Source organism: Pseudorca crassidens, chromosome 4, assembly GCF_039906515.1.
Source record: "Pseudorca crassidens isolate mPseCra1 chromosome 4, mPseCra1.hap1, whole genome shotgun sequence".
In the NCBI taxonomy this organism is placed as follows: Eukaryota; Metazoa; Chordata; class Mammalia; order Artiodactyla; family Delphinidae; genus Pseudorca; species Pseudorca crassidens.
Window position 1 is genome coordinate 52,801,450 of NC_090299.1, and position 18,909 is coordinate 52,820,358.

The following is an 18,909-nucleotide window of genomic DNA, read 5'->3' on the forward strand; positions in this document are numbered from 1 at the left end:
CATGTGGGATCTTAGTTCCCGACCAGGGATCGAACCTGAGTCCCCTGCATTGTAAGGCAGATTCTTTACCACTGGACCACCAGGGAAGTCCCAAGAAGCAGTATTCTTAATCACCATGCCCTACTACCTCAGAAAAATGTTACTGAGTTCATTGTAGTATCTTTTAGAAGAAAATTAAGCGGTTAATATATTGAAATTTTTGATGTATATAACAGGTTCTAGAAACAGTTTCATCCAGAAAAAAAAATAGTTTAATGTTTAATGGAATAAACCCATTTATTATAAGCTTATGAAAGAAAAATGCTACTGAATTTTGGAAAGAGAAGATTGTGGTATTTTAATTTACCCACCTTTTTTGATTCAAGATCTGTATTTTCCCCTCTGGCATGAGAAAGCTGCACCAGGAATGTGGGCAGTGGTCTTTATAGCCACCAAAGTAGAGAGTGGGGGGTAGTAGGTGGGTACATTAAAAGCTGTTCATAATCTTAATACTTAAGTATCATTTCTTGTCTCTGGTTGTTTTAGAACCTTACCAGAATCAGAGGAGATTCTTCTCTGGGGATTGATTCTGAAACTGCAGAACAAGAAGAGACAAAGAGCAGTCAGCCCACTGTCCCTTTGCTCTTTACTCAAGGCAATATCACCCAACATTTGTATATTACCCGCCCTGTTTTTCAACCTCTGCCAAAGACGGGATTACTTTGAAATCTCAAGGACACCTCTTCCACTGCCACCAAAAGTGGCCTGGCTTTCGTGGTCACAGGGGCTCACCCAGAGAGCTTTGCCTGCAGCTCACTGACACACTGTCCACCCCTGACCCGGAAGCTGCTTAAATGGGGACAGAGGTTTGCTCACTCACTTCCCCACCTGTGATCTCCTTTCCTAGGATGGAAATAACAGGCCATCATGGCATCGGACATTACCCTGTCACCTTATTTGAAGCCTTGTCAGTGGAAAAACTTTCTCTAGTAGATTTATTAAACAACTGGTGAGCAAAAATTTCTGAGCTGAAGGAGACTCCTCACAGGAAATTTTTAAGCTTTTCTTGTTCTTATTCTTTGTTCAACATGTATAACTTTATTTATTCATTTAATAAATACTTATTAAAGGACACAGGTAAAGTACCTGCTGCCAAGGAGCTTCCATCCTAGTGAGGGAGACATACAATAAACAAGTACATAAGTAGCTACCGTAAATAAGTAACTCTGAAAATAATTTCAGAGAGTGACGTGGACAATTAAAGGGAACAGAAATTGATAGTAGGTAGGGAGGTGGGGGAAGGGCACAGCTATTGTAGATAAGGAAGTCAGAAAAGATGCCTCTGAGGAGGTAGAATGTGAACAGAGCCCAGAATGTGCAGAGTGAGCTGTGCAAAGGAGGAGGAGAGCACTCCAAAGGGAATGCAACATGTTTAAAGTCCTAAGAGGAACATACTTGATGAACTAAAGAACAACAGGATGGCCAGTGTGACTCATGAGAGTGAGCAAAACATAAACTGGTACAAGGTGAGGTGAGAGGTAGACAGGGGCCAGGCCAGTTAGGGGGACAGTTGTTCTACAGTTTTGTCTAGTAAGTCCAATGTCTGGGCTCCCTTAGAGGCAGTTTCTATTAATTTCTTGTTTTGCTGTTAATAGACTATACTTACTTCTTTGCATGCATAGTAATTTTTTTGCTGTTGATAACTGGATATCTTGAGCATTACATTGTGGTAACTCTGAAAAATCAGATTTTCTCCCCTCCCCAGAACTTGCTGTTGCTTGTTGTGGGTTGTAGTTTTTTAGTGACTTTTCTAAACTGTTTTTGTACAAATTATCTTTTTTTGTATTGAGTGCCCCCTGAAGTCCCTGTTCCATTAGCTTAGTGATCAGTTAGTGATTTGACAGAGATTTCCTTAAATGTCTGAAACTAAAATCAGTCTTCACTGATATACTCTGTATAGGGAGTACTCCTTCAAGGCTTAGCCAGGCCATTTACGGCTCTGCCTTAGCTTTCACTTCCTACTTGCATATGGCCCAGAAATCAGGCAGAAATGAAAGCTGAAGTTCTTCTCAGGTCTTTTCTAGATTTCCCCTCATTACAGAGGAGCTTTTCAAAGCCTTTATCCCTCCATATTTATGCCTCTCCAGTCTCTTCCTTCCAAGCCTTTTCAGTCTGCCTAGTCCTTGCCCCATCTGTTATCCCTTGCTGCCCCAGGTGGCTAAGGCTAATACATTTGCTTTTATTAAAAATAAATAAATAAATCTGATAAATATCACCTGGCTGGCCACTTCAGCCCAATCCCTCAGGTAGCTACTACAGGTCAAAACACACAACCACAATTTTTTGATTCAAGATCTATATTGCCCCTCTGGCATGAGAAAGCCACACCAGGAATGTGGACAGTTGTCTTTATAGCCACCAAACTAGAGAGTGGGGGGTAGTAGGTGGGTACATTAAAATACCACAATCTTCTCTTTCCAAAATTCCATAGCATCTTTCTTTATTAAGTATTTCCTTGGTTGTTGTAAGTTTTTTATTAGATTCCAGAATTCAAAAAAGTTGATTCTAACAGTTCTAGCCACTTTGACCATTGCTATAGCAGAGGGATGGTGTTTTAGAGTTTTCTATTTCATTCTTCTCAGTGACATCTCTCCTCCAATTCCTGATGAATATTTTTAAAAGATAATCCTGACTACTATGTAGAATAAAAGCATAAGCTCCAAGAGAACAAGGACCTTAATAGTTTGATGACCAATATTATCTAGCATCTAGAATCATGCATGGCATAAAGTCACTGCCCAGGAAACATTATTGAATGAGTGAGCTAAGGAATGAGGGAATGAATGTAGAAGGATATAGAGGAGCAAGAATAGAAGCAAGGAGGTGAGACTTATAGGAAAAATATACATAGATCTGACTGAGACTTAAAATAAACAAACATCATAATTTGCTAATACCATTTGTTTCCTACAAGACAAAATAAGTAATTGCTAGTGAACATTAGGGAGAGGAGTGTTAGGACTCCAGAGCAGTGGTTCTCCAGTAAGGGCAATTCCACCCCCTTACCCTCCAGGGACATTTGGCAATGTCTGAAGACACTTCTGGTTGTCAGAGGGGAGGGATATACTACCAGTATCTCCTGGTTAGAGGCCAGGGTTGCTGCTAAATGTCCTACAGTGTGCAGGACAACCCCTCACAAAGATTAGGAAAGGCTCTTGGAAGAAATAACAAAAATATATCATTTTAAATCTGCCTGCAAGTGTCAGGTTGATAAACAGCAGTGTACTTTGTTATCTAAATTAATTAAATAAATTAAAAACATCGCATAATCCAAAATTCACGTCATGTGTAACTTTGGACATAAATTGAAAAACTAATTATTTAAAGTATCATTTCTAGATTGGTATTTAAACATGGTTATGTTCTGATGTTTTGGGAACTTTTAACTACTAAATTTAATAAACTAACAATGTCATATTCTGAAGTTCCAATTCAGAAAGATACTAGAAATAGCTAGAAAACAATTTGACCATTGTCCTAATCCCTATGCTTACTGACCTGTAGGCTACATGTGAAATGAGAATAAACAGAGGAAATGATTTTTTCAACATTGAATTAAATAAATTGTACTAAGTAATCCCAAATGAAAGAGTGTAAAAATTTGCTTTCAACTGGAATGATGTTAAAGTGAATCAGATGTGAGAGTTATGGTACAACTATAAACGCTAAGTATTAATAGAGACAGTGAGGAAATGAAGGGGAAATATTTAGTAAGTGCAAAGTTTGTTGATATTTGGGGTGTTTTCTGAGTCATATTTACTATTTATATCTCATCTAGTTCAAGATTTATTTTTGTTGATGATGTTTACCATTCTGGACTATGTCAAAGGCCCATTAAATCATTACTTTATAAAGTTATTTCTATTGAATGGAGTAGGCAGTTAGTATTTTAGACTTTCTTCAGTTAGATAGAGGTAGGCTAGGATCTTAAAATAATCACTCATAGCAGACTTGTAGAACTCTGAGGCCAGATTAACGGTGGTGTCCCAAGCATCCCAATGCCTCTTGGATGAAGGCCAGGTGGCTGAAAACTTGGCCCTTAAAAGACTGAAGTGGTGAGAGGGAAAGGAAAGGATTTTGAAAAACTCGTCAAGAACATGACAGCCTCTGAGATCAAAGAAATGTTTTAGGTGGTATGTGCCCTGGAGTGTTAATGAATTCACTGCTTCTTATGCCTCCTACGTTTGTTTGCCAGAATCTGACATTGTCCTTCTTCAACAGAGCAAACTATGTACGCTCTTCTGGAATCCTAAGCCCTGGTTAATCTTGATTAAGCATAAGTGAACCTTTATTTAATACTGACAAAATTTTTTTTTCCCTTAGGTTTAAGCTGATACTTAAATATGGTACTCTCCCTTCTGAGAGCATAAAATAGCTATAGTTAGTGAGCATCTGCTGTGTACTGAATACTGTACTGGTACGCTTTAAATACATTAACTCGTTGGTGCTTTAGTACAACCCAGTGAAGTTAGTAGTATTTATCTCCATTTTCAAAAATGAAAATAGAGACTCAGAGAGTGTTGGTAACTTTCCTGGAGGCACACAAGACTCGAATGCATGTCTGTATGACTTTGTGGGCCATTTATAATTTCAACACTGAGTTATTGAGAACCTCCTGTCCTATATGTTAATTGCTTATTCATAAATGAATCTAATACTTTAATATCTTATTTATAAGCTATGATTATACTTATAAATGCTTGAATTTCCATCATTAACAACATATATTGAACATCTCACTTGTAGAAAATACCATGCTGGATGCTGAAGATGATACACAGTATGAATTGTGGCCCTTGCCTCAAATAGCTTATAACCTAGCTGCTTATAGAGCAGCTATAGATTTCAGGACTTGGGGGAAATATGGTGAAAGTGTGATTAACCATGGGTCATCTTTTTTTTTTTTTTTTGCGGTACGCAGGCCTCTCACTGTTGTGGCCTCTCCCGTTGTGGAGCACAGGCTCCAGACGCACAGGCTCAGCGGCCATGGCTCACGGGCCCAGCCGCTCCGCGGTATGTGGGATCTTCCCGGACCGGGGCACGAACCCGTGTCCCCTGCATCGGCAGGCGGACTCTCAACCACTGCGCCACCAGGGAAGTCCTACCATGGGTCATCTTAATACATGCATCCCTTTTGCTTCTTGGCAGTTCACTAATTCATTCACTCTAACTTTCCTAATGAAAAGCGCTCTGTCTTGATTAAGGTATTCCTATACTTAGGACATCTTTAATTAATATTTGTAGAAGATGAAAATAATAATAGTAAGGTCTTCATTTCTGACTACTTTAACATGCTTGTTTAAAGGTTTCTTCAGTACTTAATAGAGGAAGGAAAAATTGTTTTTGCATAAGAATATAGGGGTTTTGTATAATAGCAACCTGTTTTGATATTTAGTATTTAGAAAGATATAATGTATACTTATATTTTTGTAAGGTACCAAAATATGCCTTCTATTTATGAACTTATTTTTCTCTCTTAGTTTTTCTTTCACATGTCAACATGATTAGGCGAAGATGAACTTTTAAAATTATGTTAAAAGTTTATAATCAATAAAGGAAATAAAATGAAGCCGCAATTAGGGAAGATAGAAAAAAGATGGGTGTTCACAGGAAGAAAAAGGGACTCAACCAAAGATAGAAACAGAGAGAGAAATTAAAGAAGAAAGATGGTCTTTGGACCCTCCTAAGTATTCCATTGAACTAGAGCTGGTGGCTATAGTGTCATTAGGAATATTGACTTTCAGTGTGTGTATCTAATCTGGTTTTGAACTTTTTTGTTTTTAGAAAGCAAAAAACTTTTAAGTTGGTAAAGAATCTTAACCATTGGAAGATTCTCATATGTCCAGTTTTCTTCACATCTCACAAATTTTTCTGTATTTGCCCTAGACATAATCTAGACATAGAACTCTACAGTTAGATGATATTTCAGAGACAATCTTAGCCCCTTTTAATGACAGTCAATTACTGAAGCTCAGGAGGTTTGATGACTTTGCTAAGGTTACCCAGCTGGTTTCTGATAAGCCCACAGTGGAATCCTGATCTCCCGACTAGAGACCAATAAATTTCTTGCTCCTTCTCTATTCATCATTAACTTACCCATCTACCCATTCATTCAGCAAAACTATATTCATTATCAACTATGTGGCGTCATAAAATGCATGCAAAGATGAATAAAACATATTTCCCGTCCTCTGGAGCAATCTGTCAAACAGCTAATGATAACACTAAACTGTGAAATTATAATGATGGAAATGTGAACAAAGTGCCATGAGAATGCAGAAGAATGAGCATTTAATTATGATTAAGAGATTTGGTATGTTTCTCTGAGACGTTACTTGTCCTTAGCAAGGTTTTGATAGACATTAAAGCAATTCATGGTACAGAATTACCAAGTTCAAAGCTACCAAAGTATGAAAGTGCATGATGAGTTCTGACGATGATGAATAATCTAGTGTGGCTGTACCACAGTAGGTATAGAGTCAGGTAGATATATCTCAGGTTGCCATCGTGAATGGTTAAGATCAGATCAAGGTTTTGAATTTCACTCTGTAGACACTTAGCCTATATTATAAGGCTAGAATGTGAATTCCATAGATACAGAGAAAATGTTATATTCATTTTAATCTCTCCAGAGGCTACAGAGTAGGTTTTTAAACACTGATTAATCGTGTGAGTAGGAACTCAGCAAATACTTGGTGGATGGATGAATGGTCAGAGGAAAATCCTCGATAGATGTAGAGGTCTTTTTCATGGTCTCATCAACCTTTCTAGAAGATAACCTGAACCATTACGAAAGTTTGTTGGAGGGCAGAGAGTTTTGGTAAAGGGATACCAATTAGGACGCTCTTGCAGGACCATAGGTAATAGTTCATCAGAGCCTGAACTCAGCCCTGGCAGTAGGAAGGAAGCGAACAGTTGAAAAATGGTAGAGGTAGATTCTGTAGGACTGCATATATTCATTCCATAAACATTTAATGAGTGCCTTTTATATTCGGGGCAATAAGCTTGCCTCTGGGAATAGAGATAAATAAGGAATAGTTTTTGTACTCAGGTAATTTATTTCACTGGAAGAGAGAAAAACAAAAAATGATTGTATGATAAGAGAATGAAAACATTTGTTAAGTACTGACTTTGCATCAAGTGTTGTGCTAGGCATGTAACATACATCATCTTATTTAATTTTCACAACTTCATTGGTATTGTCCTCATTTTGCAGCTGTAGGAAAGTCTGTTCCTAATTTTTGCAGGGTCCAGGGCAGGAGTGCAATTGGAAGCCCACCTACTATAAGTCTAGATTTTTAGAAGTTATAAATCAGACTAATAAACTGATAAGTAAAGTCTACTTTGTTTTCTTGTCTTGTAAAATATACCTTTGTAACAGTCTGGAAGGCCAGTTTCAGATTCAGAATTCTTAGACTCCTCAGAAGTCCCTAGCTTGTGGTATCCCTCACCCGCTTCTTATCTATGACTCTACCCCACACCTGGACAGACTTCATGCATGTGGACCCACTAGCCTGCAGGTCCAAGCTCTGTTCACATCTTCCAGAAATAACCATCCTTTGCCCACCTCTCCATCCTGAGGATAGCACCCATCAAGAAGGTAGCTCCACCTAAGAGGTTGTGCAGACCCTGGAAGCTGGCTAGGAGCCTTTGGGCTGGGAATTTCAGAGTCTTGGGTGTCTGGGTTGTGGTCTGAAAGGAGGGACATGAACTCTGGGTGAGGGGTATAGTCAGAGGAGGGCCAGAGCAGGGCCCTTACTCCAAGGCCCCCTGCCTTGGTCTAAGAGCAGTACTGGATAAGGAAACAGGTTAAGTAAGCACCCTAAGTGTACACAGGTAGAAAGTGGAACCAGAATTGCTCAGGTCTGTCTAGGCTCACAGAGGTGAAAGGGTACCTCAACCAGTCAGGGCAAATCAGCTGATACAAGAGTACTGATTAATGAATGATTGGGGGTAGAGAGTCAGGGGCTGTCAGGGAGATCTTTCTAGGAGGAGCATTGTTTAAAATCTCGAAGGGGGCCTCCCTGGTGGCGCACTGGTTAAGAATCCACCTGCCAATGTAGGGGACACAGGTTCGAGCCCTGGCCCGGGAAGATCCCACATGCTGTGGAGCAACTAAGCCCATGCGCCACAACTACTGAGCCTGCACTCTAGAGACCGTGAGCCACAACTACCGAGCCCGTGTGCCACAACTACTGAAGCCCACGTGCCTAGAACCTGTGCTCTGCAACAAGAGAAGCCACTGCAATGAGAAGCCCGCGCACCTCAACGAAGAGTAGCCCCCGATCGCCACAACTAGAGAAAGCCTCGCGCAGCAATGAAGAACCAAAGCAGCCAAAAATAAACAAATTAAATAAATAAATTTATTTTTAAATAAATAAAATAAAATCTCACAGGGGTGGGACTGGGACACAGCTAGAGGTGTAGGAGAGCATGGCCTACAGCCCTTGTCCTTAAGCCCCAGAGGCTGAAGGGTTGGCAATCAGTTTGGCAGGGTTAGAGTTGTGCTTGCGGGGTAGGGAAGAAAAATGAAGCTGCTGATTTTAGACTGTGGCTGAATCCTGAAGAGTTAAGCGTTCTTTATCTTAAAGGGACAGAAAAGGAGCACAATCACATTTAGGTATAAGGGCTGAGGGAGGACTAGAAAGCAAAGATGACTCAACGCTTTCTTCCGTGAAGCCTAGGGAGGGAAGGAGTTGTTTACAGAGCTAGATAGTCCAGAAGGAGGCGCAGGAAACTGGGTTTTTACTGTTTGAATTACAGGTTAATAATGAGAATACTGGTGGAAGGAGAGAGAAAACAAGTATGACAGAGTCTTGGAAAGTAGCTACATTTAAGGAGTGTGCGGAAGAGAGAATTAGTCCAAAAGACAACAAAACAAAAACAACAGCTGAGCAGCAGAAGTTTCTGAGGCAGGGAGCCTGATCTGCACAGCGTCATCAGTGCCTGGTGGGCTCAAGTTTGAGAAGGAACGTTCAGTTGCTAGGGGGCCAGGACACACACAGAGGGGAGATGCCTGGATTCAGCCATCAGGAGTTGGGGTGAGAGGGGTGGAAACCAGTTTAAGGAATTGGGGATATATATAATGTGGAAATAAAGGAAGTTACTTTGAATAGTTTTTTACAAGTTAAGCTTGGCTTCAAGGAAAGGAGAGAGATTAGAGATTTGTTTGATGGGAAAGTAAGGTTCAGGGAAGAAAATGGACAAGTCCCCCTCCTCCTCTTCTTTGGTGTCATTATTATTAGCAAGGGTATTTGTAATATCTTTGGCTGAAAGGTTGCAGTGAAACAGGAGAGACTGGAGAGAGGAGTACTTTGATAGGACCTACCCACACCTTGCCTCTGCTCCTCCAGTAGCAGGGGTGAGAGCCGATGCCACCACTCTTCGCCTTCAGGCCACTGACCTCAGGAAGCTTATCCCGGTTCACAGCAATCGCCATGCGAAGCCCTGCTTCCGGTCACCTCTTACCAGGTGACTCTCGTCTACTTAGCTTCAGTGGCTCTTTTATCAGTAAGACCTCCTCCCTCCCCCAGCCTTTTCCTCTCTCTCCCCCTTCCCTCCATTATTTCTCTTTGTGGCACTTATCACTGTCTGACATACATTCACTTATTTTATCATGACTTTCCTGTCCCTAATAAAAAGTAGGCTCCAGACCTCAGAGCAGTGTCTGGCACATAGTAGAGGCTCAATTCCTATTTGTTGAATGATGCACACAAAAGGGTGAGGAGGAGAATTGATGGGGCAGGATTCCAAAGCAGAGGTTGGCAAACTTTTCTGTAAAGGGCCAGATAGTAAATATTTTAAATTTTGCTGGCCACAAACAGTCTCTGCCACATATTCCTCTTTGTTGTTTTTTAAAATAATCTTTCAAAAATGTAAAATCCATTCTTAGCTCACAGGCCAAACATAGACAAGCCACAGATCTGACCATAGCTTCTGTGAGAGAAAGTGAGGGAAACAGGATTAAGAACACAGGTGAAGATGGTAGCTCTGAAAAAGAAAAAGGAAGAAGCATCTTCCTCCAAAGACCTCCCTAAAGGGAAGTGAGAAAACAGATGAAATGTGTGAAGAACGTTTGAGGTAAAGAACAGACAAGTGAGAATTTATGTCAGTGGCATCAGCCTCCCAGAGAGGAGGGAAGTGAGTTCTGCAGTTGAGTGTGCAGCACTTGAAGAGCAGGAAGGTTCTGAAAGAACAGGGTGGCTCATCAAACAGAGATAAACAGGGAAAATGATAAACAGCACAGAATTCAGACACAGTTGGACATCATGATCTGTGGTGTGTTCTAGAAGACTAGGGAAAAATGGGAAAAGGTAGATCCTGAGAATTACAGCTTGTGAAATTTAAGAGTGATGCAGCACAAAATTCTAAAGGTGGTTGACCTGGCATACTAGTTCAGAATAATGTTGGATTTTCCTCATACTTTTTTTGATAAAATTACTTCTAGAATCATCAAAGAAATATGAACTAATTTGTGAATAATAATATCAATAATTAACTTTTATTGAGTCTAAACTATTTATTTATTAATGGCTGAGCTACAGTCATTATCTCATTTAATCATTTATGTAGTTCTAGCATTGTCTCTGATTTACGAGATGAGGAAACCGAAGCTTAGGGGATTAAGGAACTTACCTAAAGGCACACAAAGTTCTTAAACAACAGAGCTAGATGAACCCAACCAAGTCTGTCTGATATCTGGTCTGTGTTCTTAACTTACCACAATAGGGTGCTGATCAATGAATTACTATCAGTATGGAAGGAGGTCTCTAGTGACAAGTCCTGTCCTCACTCTGTCTTTTTTTTTTTTTTTCTGCGGTTCACGGGCCTCTCACTGTTGTGGCCTCTCCCGTTGGGGAGCACAGGCTCCGGACGCGCAGCCTCAGTAGCCATGGCTCACAGGGCCCAGCCGCTCTGCAGCGTGTGGGATCCTCCCAGACCGGGGCACGAACCCGTGTCCCCTGCATCGGCAGGCGGGCTCTTAACCACTGCGCCACCAGGGAAACCCCGTCACTCTGTCTTGTTCAACATTTTTATAGTGCTCTGGATGAGGACATAGATAGCGCATTTATCAAACTTTCCAGCAATGTGGACCCAGGAAGAAGAGGGAATACATTAGATAACAGGATGAGAATCCAGGATTATCTCAAATTGGAACGGTTCACCAAAGAGGAAATGTAATAGAGATAAGAATACAGTTCTTTACTTAGGTCAGAAACAACTGCACAAGTGCACTGTGCTTTAGCTGTGGGGTGTGTAGGGAGGAAAAATGCTTAAAAGCTTTCATCACCTCACTTTAAGGACTGTCGTAAACTACAGCTTGTCCAGAGAATAGAATAGAGAAGGTATTCAGTCTGAGGAACTGTTAAAGAAACTCATAAAGTCTCAGAGCCAAAAAAAAAAAAAAACCAAAAAACAAAACAAAACAAAAAACCCAACCTGGTGGTGATGGGGGCGGGGGAGAGAACAGCGTCCTCCAGTATTTCTGAAAGTTTTCACAGAAGATAAATTAGGTGTGTTCCATGTGACCCTTGTGGTCAGAACTAGGAAACATAAGTGGGGATTACAAGGAAAGATAAATTAGGTGTGTTCCATGTGACCCTTGTGGTCAGAACTAGGAAACATAAGTGGGGATTACAAGGAACCAGAGTCTCACTCCGTATGAGAAATAACTCCCCCCAAATTAAACCTGTTCAAGATTGTAATTGGTTGCATTGTGAATGAATGTGCCCCCTATTGCTGGATGTTTTAGACTGAGACTGAACTATCATTTGTTAGAACTTACCCTAGGTGACCTCTGAAAAGCATGACCACGTTCGCAAGTGCAACACTAAGTTTTTGCCTCTGAACATGTCAGATGAATGAAGCGTTTCTGTGCTATTTTTCAAAAAAGTAAACTCATCTTTCTTTTGTGTTTGCAACCTGATTTAGTACTGTGTTAGATCTATGGTGGTGTTTATATTACAGAGCTTCCATTTTGAACCTAAGCTGTACGAGTTCTAATTTTTCACTTAGACTGTGACAAGATGTTTAGCATACCAAGTTAGGCTTCAAGTATGTTCTTCTAAATGGATGTGCACTTTACTTGTGTATAATTCTTGCCAAAGATTACACTGAATTTGTACCATATTCCTGCCAATATTTTTTCTAAACCACATCCTGTGATGTAATTTGTGGTAAGTTTATAAGGGAATGCATCTATATAAGAGGTGCCTTGAAATGCTCACTTATTTTTTAACAGATTGGACTCCAGTATATAGGATGAAGTTGCTTCAAGAAGGACTTAATCTATTGACTTCCTGAAACCATTATAGTTAGTTCTTAAACTTAGTTATGTGATCTGCCTTGTTCTGTTTTTTGTAACACATATTCACAGTCTCAATTTTCAACTTTATCAATAGAAAGTTAACTGGATATATATTGAAAACCTCTAGATTGCTTTTCTAAAGGTATTAAAAAGCCTATCGTTTTGTTGGTGACCCATCACTAAGTCTTTCTGACATGCATGAACAAAGTTGAAGCAAAAATAGGAAACCTCACTATTTTTGGCTTTAATCCTCTAAAGTTTACCTAATAATTCAGTGGGTATACTAATTGAAAAGAAATACTTTTTTATTTTTTTAGGTGTAATCCCCTTTCATGGATTTTCAATGTATGGTAAGTTGGGCTTTAAAATATTCACTGTTTTTATTACACTTTGGAAAATTAAACATGAAAATCACACTTTATATTACATTAACCACACACTTAACAATGTTATTGTGAACATCTTTAAACATTGGATTTGATATCTGTTTATATGTCCAATTAAAAGTTTTTTCAAATAAAGGGTCATCATAATTGCTCAGATGGCGATTGCTTGTCAAATTAGACTTGAACATACCAGGAAAATGGTTCTGTGGTTTTCCATTTTCTAATTCAATGGAACTTAGAGCCACACATTGATATTTAGTTCTAATAGATGTAAAATGAGATTGCTTAAATTCCTAAACTAATTCTCATAAGTCTTTAAAAAAAAATAATAGGTCAGAAAGAACGCAAAGGGAGGGACAACACTGAGTGTGAGTTCATAATTTCTCCAGACTGGCTGGTGTGCACAGCAACAATTACATTGAAGCATCCAGTCATCCTGAGGCACACGTGACAAACGCATGTGCAGGTTTGAGAGCCCTGAGCACCTTTGTGTCCTCACGTATCATTGAATGAGGAATGCAGGAAGCGTAACAAAGATTAGCAAGAGGAAGAATGCTCTATGCCTTAAGTGCCACTTAATTTTTAAATTTTCATGCATTACATATTAGCTTGTTGAAGATTGTTGTCCCAACTATTCCTACTCCCCAACCTTTAGACTAAACAGAAATATACAGTAATGTTTACTTTTGTAAAAAGAATCAGCGATAAATTAACACTTTTCTTTGTAAAAAACCCCTCAAGTGTTCCGCATCAGACAGTCATCGTGAATGACATAATATAAAACCTTTAAAACCAGCATACAATGAAAAGGATTTAAAGTGCCTAGGAATTCTGCATTATGCTGCCCTTGGCTTTATTCTCTTGAGCAACAAAAATTTCATAATGTAACACATAATGTTATAGTGAGGTTCCAGCATATTTCTCTTTTATAAATATGTGAGGAATTTAAAATAGAAAACCTAAAAAGGTTAAGAATATAAATTTTTACCTTTAATAATAAAAAATGTTAGCCCTTTTATTCTTTTATTTTGATAATTCCAACTGCAAGCATTTTTCAAGTAATTAGTTTTTAAAAGATGTACCTGAGCGATTTGGAGAACAGTTAATAACGTCAGGAAAGTTTAAATCTTCTAACAACTCTCAGGGTACAAAATACATCTTTGACTCCTGCCTATTCACATTTCTGGTTGTTTTAATAGGTTAAAGTTTATACACCCAAGGGGGAAAAGTTCGCTAAGGAAATAGGTGATGCAAAATGTTTAATATACAGTTTATACTATTTTAGAAAAATATGTTAAGCATCCACAAATACTTTAGAGCAGCGACCACTTATTTAGAACCAGTATACTAGCATAATTGCAACTTATCCCCAGGATCTCTACATAGTACTAGGCCATTTTAGTTTTAGTTACTGTATTTCTTTAAAATTATAATACTTTCCTCTTTTAAAAATTTATTCAAAACTTTTTTCTAATTTAAACTGGCCTTATCCTTTCCCACATATGTAGATTAATGAAGTTTTTATTGTAGGTATAGTATATTATGATTTCATAAATAAATTCCTATAGTGCAGTATTTAATTGGTTAAAAAGATGATGAGCTCATTCATTTTTATGGAAGAACCAAATAGGGAAAGATGCTTAAAATGGAAAATAAAGTCATGTAGAAGATTTTTTACATATTATATGTAATGGACTAAAACTTTTCCATTTCATAGCTATATAAGGGAATTCAACATCACCAATTGTGGCATCTTGAATAATAACTGATTATAACGTTTTCTATATTATATATGTTTATAGAAAAGTGCTGATTTTAAAATTCTCTTTCATTCCTTCACTGGAAATGATCATTAATGATTACTGAATCTTTAAAACCTTTAGATTCAAATTACAAGTTTTTAAATAGCAATAACTTAAGAAGTTGGAGGGGAAAATATACATCATCACAAAAAGTAAATGAATTCCAAACCTTCATTTTGAATTTGTAATAATACCATGTATTTGTGCCACATTGCTTTTTCTTAGGTTGTTGCAATTAGAATGAGAGTTATTCTTTTTAAATGTATAGAATACCTCAGTTGGGGCTATTTAAATAAGTAGGAATTTATTTTGATAGTAAAATAATTTTTTAAAATTAGTTTTGAAGTGAAAGGACATGGCTGTTAGTTTTTAAACATATATATATATATATATAAAACATAAAGGTCTTTTCCTATAGATATATATAAAAGGAGGGGTTTTTTTGGATGTATTTAGATATTTACCACCCTAAAATTGATTTGTCTCTCTTTTGCCCTTCAGAAAAGTGAAATTTCTCAGTTACAATGCTAGTTTTTGATAATTTATTCATCAGTAATACTGTGCACCGCCATTTATCCCAGATAATCGAATTTTTGTTTTGTCAGAATTTAAAATTTTTTATCATTTTTTCCTTTCACGTTGTCAAAAGGAAGTGAGCTGAGTTGGCTCACTGGTTTCCCTGCTTACTTAATGCCTACTGCCCTCAGGGCATCACGGACATTATAGAGCCCAAGACCTTCTTACCTGTCTGATCTATATCATAGATGAAATTACCCAATAAGTAAGTCACTTTTATTAAATTAATATTTAGGTAATGCAGTTTTATATATCTGCATTATAGTGTATTTATGCTGCCTAAAATTCTTGAGTGTTGAAAAGATGAAAAGCATGATCACGTTCGCAAGTGCAGAATAATCAGACTGTCAGGTCAGCATCTGATTTTAAAATCTGACTTTCTGACAGTCAGCCATGAGCTGTCTGGTTGAGTTGACCCACCTGTGCTTAACTGCCATGAACTGGGTACAAAAGAAAACTTAATTCAAATTCATTAGAGAAATAAATTCTTAGAGTTGTTTTATTTTAAGCCTATGAAAACTGTCTAGATACATATTGAGATATGCCAATATAGACCAATAGCCTAAACTGTTAATCAAAATTTTAATTTTCAAATTCAGTTAGTTGCAGACCATCGTTCTAAAAGCTAGTCGTAAATCATCTTATATTTTACTTACCTGACTTCAAAAATTAAAAATTTCAAAAGATCCTTTGTGGGACAAAGTAAAAATGAATTGCCTGATTGTCACTTTCTTATTATTTCAATTGAAAAAAAGAGACTTGACTTTATGTAGTTTTTAAAAGTTACTTTGAATTTTCAATATCCCTATATAGTTCCATTGTGTCATTCTTATTCTACTGTTGAGATTATAATATTTTATAATTTACTCCCTTCTTTTTAATTTTTAATGACTCAGTTTTTTATGTGTGCATATATTCCCTTTTCAACATGAAAAAAGAATATATATGTGATTCTAAACTTGTCTATGAATGAATATTATTACTAGAAAATATTTATTCTTTCATGTTTTGTGAACTTATTTTTTTAATTTTAGTAGTTCTGCAATATTATTAATTAACTTTTTTGTTCTTTCAGTTGCACCACTTTGTTTTCTGTACCATGAACCTTCCAAATTGTATCAGATATTCCGTGAGATGTATGTGCGTTTTTTCTTCAGACTTCATTCCATCTCTTCTCATCCTTCTGTAAGTTCATAAAAAAAAGAAAAAATGGATCAAAGCAGACTCTAATCTGTTTTTCCTTTCCTTAAGAAAAACAAATGTTAATTTGTGAGGTCAAGCAACACTTTTCTATAGAATAAATGAAAGAGAAGAAGAAATTGATATTTAAATAGTTTTAGTAATAATTAGAGAGGAAAAAGCCTTTTATCAATTGCATTTAAATTATCTTTTATATGTTGAAAGAAAAAACATAGCAATGTCTGTATTGTTTTCTTTGACAAAGGTGGCTAACTTCTTTGAATGCTGGTTTCCTCCTCTCTGAAACTCATTTCAGAGTTAATAATGAGTTTCTGTGGTGCTGTAGAGCAGTGTACAAAGCACCTGGGTAGCACTTGGCTCGTGGCAGATGTTCAGTAAATAGATGGCTGCTGTTTTTATTGTTGTCGTTACGATTATCATCATCATCATCATCATCTTTTCTTTGTTAATGAAAAATAAACATTTATTTGTCCCTTATTTTTCAATTTGGCTAATTATCAGTTATCAAACTAGATATCTCCTTTGTGTTTATTCAATAGATGGCTCCTTGGCCTTAACATGAAATTCAAAGAGAAGCATACTGGGAGTTGAGTATTTGTATCTGTTTTATTTTGTCCAGTCCTTTATCATATCTTCCTTCCCCCACCCGCACCCTCCTTAGCCTGAGTAAAAGCAGTGTTTATTTTATTTCAGTTATACTTTTTCTGTCTTTGAGCCTGCTTTGGTCTGCTTGTGGGTAACTTGACTGACTCTCCAGAAAAAAACATTAAAAATTGGAATGTGTCAGGGCTACCAAGTTTCCCAAAAGAGGAGGCTGTCACCGCTACTCAACTAAATAGCAGTTCATTATCCTCCCCCCGCCATTCCTGTGTATTCCTATTCCACCTTCCTCTGTCTCCACTGTTGCTCTCATACATTGCTAGTGAAAGCAGGCAAGTAACAGAAATCTAGGATGTCACAGATGAACAATGAAGTACCACCAATTATCTTGGGTTTCTTCTCTCTGAGACAACTTGATTTAATGCCTATATTGCATGAATATTTAATCTAGAATAACCAAAAATATATTAATAATTCTTTTTTCTTATAACTCATCCTTAGCCTCAGATTTCTTACTCACATATTCTGTACCATTTTACGCTTCAGAGTTTCAAAAAAATGTTTTTAACTGGCTGCCCAGTAGATACCCATGATGTTTTCCCTGTGCAGACCACTGAAGCTTGCCACTGAGCAACTCTGGATGTGCCTTCTCTATATCCGTGCTGACCCTAAGGTGTCCTTTTTCAGCTGATTGATTGGGACAGCCCTGCCTCTGCCCTTTCTTTATTCAGTGAAATAAAGACTTAACAGGCAGTCATCTCCTTTTCTGGCTTGCAGCCAGACTTAACTATTTGGAACCATGACAGCCTTATTTCTTTAGAAATTCAAAAAGAGGATTAAAACTTCCTTACAAAGATCAACGCTGAGGAATGCTGAGCTGCAAGAAAGACTTTATTCAGAGTTGTCAAGTAATAAATGCACTTGAAAAACCATCTACTTTGTGCTCTACAGATAATGCCCTTTTAAAAAAGTGGATTTCAGTTTTTAAAAAAGTTATCCTTATACTAAGTAATCAAACATTCTTGTTTGATAACTTCCTGATGCAAATTTCAAACAGTTAGTCTTTCTCTGGGGATGGATTTCAATGAAAGAGTTAAAAAAGCAGGAAATATTCTCCCTGATGGGTGAGACAGCTGGAAGGGAAGGGACATATGGAGGAGAAAGTGAAGGGTGTGGCTGTAGCACCAGAGAAATACCTGGAAACTGGAATGCATCCAGAAAAAACTAATTTTGCTGGGCCTACGTGATACTATATGACTTACAGAGAAGCAGGTTTTTCTATAAAATGACGTTTTCCTTGAATTCCTAACATTACTACATGCCAGGTTACGTGGGGAGCCTATCGTTGTTAAAAAGGAAAAAATATTTATATTGATAATCTTTTTCTCATTTCCATTTGAATAATTTAATGGCAGAGTTCATTTTTAAATACTAAATTATGCATTTCTCTTGTGATTTATTATTGTATCCAGGGTATCGTGTCACTCTGTCTGCTGTTTGAAACTCTTCTTCAAACTTATCTCCCCCAACTCTTTTATCATCTACGAGAAATTGGGGCTCAACCGTGAGTATTTTTCTCTCCTAATTGAAGAATAAATTGATATCAGAAGGCTCTTTTTCATCATCAAAGATACAGTAATTTTTCAGAGACATTAGACTAACAGTCTCCCCAATAAAACAATAATTATCAAGTAGTAAATTATAACTCGACATTGTGACAGAAATTCTTGAGAGACTTACCAAAATCCTAATAAATTCTTATTTGCTTGGATTTTTGTGCTTGGTACAAGAATCACTAAAAGAACTTTTCTATTCATAATGAAAGGTATTGGCCAAACTGAGGCAAAAATTTGTGGAAACAAATACTACCTGAGAAATGTGATAATACTAAAATTAAGTCAGTTTAGGCCAAATTTATCAGAAAACAACTTATGAAAGACAGAAAAGTTAAAGTTTGCTGGCTTTCATTAAAGGAATCTAGATCGATTATTTACCAATG

At 37.5% G+C, this 18,909-nt stretch overlaps 1 protein-coding gene across 8 annotated transcripts in view; it reads left to right on the top strand.

The window, feature by feature from the left end:
* TBC1D19 (TBC1 domain family member 19) overlaps window positions 1-18,909 on the top strand; it is a 162,670-nt gene that overhangs the window by 123,061 nt on the left and 20,700 nt on the right. For all 8 annotated transcript variants that reach the window (XM_067735679.1, XM_067735683.1, XM_067735685.1 and 5 more), the window contains 3 exons: window positions 12,664-12,696; window positions 16,186-16,295; window positions 18,383-18,474. In XM_067735679.1, coding sequence (XP_067591780.1) covers window positions 12,664-12,696; window positions 16,186-16,295; window positions 18,383-18,474 — 235 coding nt within the window. The remainder of the gene's footprint in view (window positions 1-12,663; window positions 12,697-16,185; window positions 16,296-18,382; window positions 18,475-18,909) is intronic.